Genomic DNA, 7,227 nt, shown 5'->3' on the forward strand with positions numbered 1-7,227 from the left:
ACTAAGACTAAGAGAGTACAAGATGAGACAAGAATATGCCAGCAAAATTCTATAGGATTCCTTTTACCTAGAATCACTATAAAGTTCCAAGAGCAATAATGAAAAATGAAACAAAACAAAACAAGCACAACAAGGAAAACCTAAAATAAATCATCTAGATTTTATCATAGAGAAACAAGAATATTTCTTTGGGAAAGATTCTTCTTTATATTCAAATATTAATCTATAAATTTTACATTCAGCTTGTTAAATATTTATTGTGTGCCTATTATAACCCAGAGACCTTGTTAGCATTCAAATGTGTCTCTATAAGAAAGGAGATCACAAAGGTCACTGTAATTATAATACACTATTGTAAGTGCAGTGATAAAAGAATTCAAGGAACGCTCTATGAAAGTTGGAAGACGCACCTCCCAGCCTAAGAATGCTTTCTGGAGCTATTATTGGGTGAAAAGGAAGAGGATGATGGGAAAAGGACATGTTAGCCAGAGGGATGAACAAGGAACAAAGACAGGTTTAATAGCATATTGTGGACCAGAGACCTACAAATTTTACTGGCCAGAACGTCAAAGACAAGGCTGGGGAGGTAGGCAGAAGACAGATCAAAGATGGCATTGTACGGTTAACTGTGTAAGGATCTGAGCTTTGTTCTGGAAGCAAAGAATAGCCTCTGAGGGCTCATAAGCAGGGGCATAAACTAGTCACTCTCACTTACCCATTTGGGAGAACAGATCGCATTTGCTGAAGGAGTATAATATAGGGGTTGAAAGTTACATCACTGAAGCCTGCCAGCAGGGTTTGAATCTACAAGATTTACTTTTAAGTGACCTTAGTTAAATTACTTAATCCCTCTGCAAGAAATAATAACAGAATCTTCTTCATGAAGCTATGGTAGTGATCAAATGATTGAAGAAAAATATATGTGTATTTTCTTTAGAAAATCCATGGGATGACATTAAAGGTTACACCTTTAACATCTTGTTTCCTCCTAATACATATTGAGTTTTTAGAAATCTGGAAGATATGTTATTGCTCAGTTTTTATAAGACATATCCCTGCAGGCAGAATCATTCTTACTTTAAAAATTCTATGTGTCCTTAGAAACTGGAACAGTGTTAGGCACATAATAAAACAACTAGCATTTATTTAAAAGCGAGTATTTCAGTGCCCAGCTAGCTCAGTCGGTAGAGCATGAGACTCTTAAAAGCAATCTAATTATGAAATAATACTATATAAAATGTGACATTTTAATGTGGATTTTTCTGCTTGTTTTCACTATATTTCATATTCTATTGAAAAATCTCTTGATGACAGCATCTTTAAAAAGTTCATAATCATTTTCAATGAGTACTAAGAGTTCTATATAATTGGTTTAAAAAATAAAATCATGCAATCTAATAAAGTGACATGGCATTTGCTATCATCATTTAATAGACCACATCCTGTTGTCCCTCAACGTGAGAAAGTTTAATTTATATGTTAAAATGTCTGTTGTAGGCATAGTTTACCCAACCTAAGTTGAACATTTTGTAATCTGTAAAATCAGTTTTATAGTACATTGCTATTGTTCTAAATTCCACTAAGTAAATAAATATTTAGTTAGAATCAGACTTACTTATATATTTTTAAAAATTCCATAACCTTTGAAATACAGTGAAATAATGGGATTTAAAAATAAAGAATACATAGATATGAATCTATTGGCTTATATTCTTCCCAGTGTCTCCTCATCGTATCAATATCAATAACAGTATTAATACCTATATCTGATATTGTTATCAGTATCAATAACACTGATACTCTTATCCATATCAATAACTGCTTTGACATGATGCCTCTCACAGAGCAGGTGTAAGCTACTATCATTGCCTTAAACTATGTTATATAGTTAGTAAGATGTTTAATTCAACTAAGATCCCAAGGCATTATTTGATGTCTTGAAATTATTTTGTTGTAGGTAAAAGGTATTTGAAAGTTTAGTTTAATAACACTAAATTACTAGTATTCCAATCAGATTGCTCTGGACACTAAACAAATAAAAACATTGGCCTGCATTTTTCACAGCTATTTTGTTTGTTTGTTTGTTTGTTTGTTTGTTTTAGTATTCTGGGGGCCCTTTGGAAAGTCTTTCTTAACAGTACTTTTAAAAGTTTTTTTATTTTTTTACTTCAACAATTCACATGGACTTTGCTTGAATTTTATATCAAAATCCATTTGAAAAATGGGCTTTTCTACTCATCACATTCATGATAATGGTATAACTCAATATAAGAATACTAGTAAAATATGTTTCTTAGCACCTGTTCTGTGAGAAGCATACATCTAAGTATGTTCGAATAATATGAACCTTGTAGAATCACTCTGTGAACTTGGTATTTTTATCTGTACCTCCATACCATATCTGTATTTTTACATAGGAAAAAAGGCAGTCAGGGAGCCCCATTAACTTGCTCAAAGTCACCAACTGAGACATTACTGGATCCGGGATTCCACCCCAGCTCTGCTTGGTTTGATCTTGAGAATTATATCTTCAACAGCACCAGGCTCTGTCAACTTTTAAGTCTGTTCACATCTCTCTGTACTGTCATTTTTCCTTCATGTTGTGGGTGTCCTTCTGAGGCCCACCAATATACCCTTGAGTTGAATAAGCAACTAACAATCACTGTAGTATTAAGTGTTTGTTAGTGAGCATCTCAAGTAAAAGCCCCATTATAAATGACTACAATCAGTTCAATTAAAACAAAATAGCTGTATTTTTTTGGTTCATCTTTTCTACATTAGATAAAGTAATGCTTAATTACCTTATCTAACTGAAATGTGATCCAATTTCATCCTGAACATGAAAACATTTTCTAAGAGTGAGAAACTGTTAGCTTGCAATCTCACAGACTTTATAGTTAAGGAGAGAAAAAAAAAAGAAGAAAGAAAAGGAAAGAATCTTTCTTACTTTCCTCTAGTTGTTTCAAAACTTGATTTTTGGTAGTTGGTTTTCTGGCTTCCACTGCTGTCACCTCTGCTGAGGTATGTTTCCCGTGGGGACCGATTTCCCAGGTCGCCTGCAACTGCTTTGGGAGAGATGGCTTGTTGATTTGACTTTCTGGCAAAGCTCTGAAGAAATTTCATTGTAGAGTTGGAAAGGACCACTGACTCTGCTCTTGGGCTGAACTTGAGGCTAGGTTTGGTTGGGAGGGCAAGAGGCTGTAACTTCAGTGCCCCTTCTGTCTTCTCTGGGGGTGTGAGAGTTTGGTTTCCCACACCCTCAGGAGGTGTGCCTCTTTTTGAGGGAGGCAGTGTTGATTTTAGAAGATGCTTTTCAAAGGTTCTTGCCTCAGGAATTGTAGCTATCTCAGCTGACATGATCTGAGGGGTTGGAAGCATTTTATTTAGAGAAACCGTAGCAGAGGCTATGTTCTCCTGGGAGCTTGCATCCTCAGGGGTTGTCCAAGTATGCGTGGTGTTGATAAGCCCAAAGCCCCCGTTCCATAAACTAGAAAGCAGAATAAATAGCTTTGCTCTCTTCATCTCAGTAGTTTGTAGCAAGAAAGCTCATGTGAAACTGGGAGATACAGTCCTTCTAGTCTTTTCAACAGCTGCTTCCACACTGACTCCGCTAAGACAGAGCTTTGCCAATTTGAGATGTGCAGAGGAAACAGGTTTCTGTGTTTTATAATGGACTCAGGAAGTTTGATTTCCTGTTTCTGTAGGTTTTGTGTGATCTGTGACCTCGGGTGGGATGGATCTATGGAGGTGGCGAAGGGTGTCTGACGAAGCTAAGGGTAAATGGGAAAACACAGGCAATTATTATCAGGGAAATCCATGAGAAAAACATGAAGTAACTTTTCTTTCCTATGTCCACTCATGTTTCATTGGTTGCTGATTTGAAGAGAAATTTCACATTGATGATAGAGAGTATGGAATTTTGTTTGGATGAGCTGGATCAAGGAGTTTAACACTTTGTTCTATTACACAGGGAAAATGAGAAAAAGAAATTATGACGTTTCTTTTCCATTGTGCCCCATCCAGAGAATCACATTTTGTTCAAATGCTTATATGCATGCACAACAAACAAAAACTCATTGACAGAGTCCCTAACCTTTTACACATCACAGGCTGAATTATGAAAAAAAAAAATATATATATATATATATATACCCCTATTTTTATAAATATACTTCTGCCAAAGCATTACTTGAAGTTAATCTCAGTGATGACAAGTAATACCAAAAAATAGAAGTGTAGATTATTGAATTATACAGGTATATATGGAACTTACTTTAAATTTTGCTATTAGAACTTCTCAGAACCAGTTTATGGAATGAATAGTAAGAATTTTGGATAATAACAGATGAAGAAAAATGAAGTCATGTGAAAATAGATTAAAATGGAATCATATATAATGCTTTTGTACTTCTACTGTGGTGCAAAAGGATATTAACTGTAGGTAATAGAGAACTAAATTGATTAAAGACTTTTCTATGGTTGTTTTCCTAGTAGAGATGCTTCATAGGATTTATGACTTCACTACTATAGCAAATCTCTGATTTTCAGGCTTCAATTAAGCTCTCTCATCTGTAAAAAAAATTCCACAGCAGACTCTTTGGACATATAAATAACACATTATAACAGTTCATCCACTCTTTCATTCTTTCAGTAATTACCCAAACCCTCAGTCAGCTTCAGCTGACTTAGGTGCTGAGATTACAAAGCAAGAATATTCTTGGCTCTCTACTTGCTTATGGTCTGTTATGTTTTCTTAAGCTCAGATCTATGTGTAATTAATCTTTCTGCCCATTTTGTGCAAAGCATTAGGCTTTTGCTGATATTCAGCCATAGAATTTTTTTCTTTCAGAATTGGATAACCAAAAAAAGAAAAAATAGATAACCAGAAACCTCATGCCTGTTGCATTACATATTACTGTAGATACATACTCTTGTCCCTAATCCTGTATTCAGAGCACCAGGATTTGGAACAAGGCCTACTTTTTCTCTGAACTACTAACTACTTGGTCATAATACTTCTTCCCTCCCTTTAATTTTTACCATTTATTTCTACAAGTATACTGTTGACAAATTAGAGATCTATAATAAGTTATTTAAACCAAGACACATACTAATCAGTAGAAACCCTAATTAACTTTAATATTAATTAAAACCCATCTGTTTCTTGAATATATACCACAGAAAAATCCAACAAACCTTGCATTAGTAAAAAAGCAAATAGATCCAACACAGATAATCCAGGCAGTAATTCATCACTAAAAAGAACAATGAAACTGTATAATTTTCATAACACAGAATTTTTTTTTTTTTTTTTTACTACTAAGAGAAAGACATTACAGCATCTTTATCTGTAAAAGACACGAACAACTAGCCTTGGCTTAGAGCAAACTAGGAATTCAGGAAAACCCAAGTAAAAATCTTCTATTTAGTGTACAATTTTAAATACATTTTCTTAGATTTAATAAAAGCAGAGGAATAGGCTGCCTTGAAAGCTTAAGAAACAACCAGAATGATAGCACACGATTTTTTTTTTTTTTTTTTTTTTGGCTTCCATGGTTTGTAAAATACATCTTAATCCTGTTCAGGACAAGTGAACTTTAGTGGTAAAGGGTCACTTATTGGATCTATAACTGGTAACAAATAGCTCTCAAATGGAAATAAAAACTGAACTGAGCTAAGCAATTCATTTTGCTCTTGCAAGGTATTGACCAATAACGACTTTTGGTTACCCTCTTTCTAGCTTACAAATGACCTTGTGATCAAAAGGCTAAAGGTTCTGTATCTCATTATCAGTCCACCAAGCCATCTTTCCATGTAACTCTCCAGAGAATCCCCAGCACATTTGGAGGTTTTAGATGTATAGATCACCCTGTAATTGGAGACATAAAATATCTGTTCTCCAGAAACTGTCAGAGGCCTAACCTCAAATTCTGCTTCCTCAGACTCACCAAATACAAATACTCACCAAATAACAATTAAGAAAAATTATATTTCTGCGATTACTGCCTAAAGATACTCAATCCATTCTTCTAACTGCTTTAAATACTATCTGTGGATTAAACTATATCATCAGAGTTTCATATACTTGTATCCCATCATTTTGCTATACCCCACATTATCCATTAGGTTGTTTTTAGTTTGTTTTACCCTATTGCCATTTATTAACTTTGAGTAATTTTAAAAGAAAGGAACTATGAAACTTATTATATTATGATATATGATATATAATATGATATATTATCATTATATTATGTACTATCAGGAGGTTTTTTGGGTTATTTTTCATTTATCACAAATATAGCATTGAATACATATTGCAAATTGGGTTCTCTCCAAGTAATGAGATAATGTGTTCACTGTATTTTTCTTTTCTCCCTTATAATATGCATGAATCAATTTTCTAATCACTAGAAAAAATGTTTATTAAGTTGAAATAGAAATATAAATGAGTTAAAAGAGAATCTTAGATTAAGGATTTTATTGTTTGCCGATGATGGTATGTATTATTTAAAGCAATTTTTAGGGCTGTAAGAATATTATCCTTTATAGAATGTTGGGGTATAGAATAACTTCTAATAGATTAATAGGATTTCTGAGCAGCTTCATTCTTTTTTCACATGAGAAATTCTTATTTTTAAAAATAGTTTGAAATATTTATTTATTTATTTATCAAATATTTTATTTATTTATTCTGAAAGAGAGAGAGAGAGAGAGCATGAGTAGATGGGAGGGCAAAAGGTAAGAGAGAAGCAGACTCCCTATTGAGCAGGGAGCTTGATGGATCCCAGGACCCTGGGATCATGACCTTGAGTCCCAGGACCCTGTATTCATAACGTGAGCCCAAAGCATATATGCTTAACAGAGTGAACAACCTAGGAGCCCTAACCTCTTATAACCCTCTTCCATAAATTGTCACTGTCTAAAAAATAATCACAGAAAACAAAGTTCTAAGCCTTTTTCAATTTTATGTTGCTCGAAAATATTGAAAACCTCTTGAATACACACACACACACACACACACACACACACACAAAGGCTGTTGCAAGCATACAGTCAAAAGGCTGGGGGAGGGAAAGAAACAGATTTCAGGGAGATTTTCATGAGCCGTAAATGTGCTAGATAAGTTAAGTTTGGCATTTATTTAGTTCTCCCAGTCATGGTGGATAAGTATTCTACTTTCATTTTTGCTGATAAAAAAATTAAGTTTAACGAAGTTAAATGATGTCC

At 34.0% G+C, this 7,227-nt stretch overlaps 1 protein-coding gene across 1 annotated transcript in view; it reads right to left on the reverse strand.

The window, feature by feature from the left end:
* MMRN1 (multimerin 1) overlaps nt 1–3,671 on the reverse strand; it is a 57,571-nt gene extending 53,900 nt beyond the window's left edge. Inside the window, exon 1 of the mRNA XM_082727426.1 lies at nt 2,948–3,671. Within this exon, the coding sequence (XP_082583552.1) occupies nt 2,948–3,522 (575 nt within the window). The 5' untranslated portion in view covers nt 3,523–3,671. The remainder of the gene's footprint in view (nt 1–2,947) is intronic.
* Between the last annotated feature and the right edge of the window lie 3,556 nt (nt 3,672–7,227).

Source organism: Mustela nivalis, assembly GCF_964662115.1.
Source record: "Mustela nivalis genome assembly, chromosome: 4".
NCBI lineage: Eukaryota > Metazoa > Chordata > Mammalia > Carnivora > Mustelidae > Mustela > Mustela nivalis.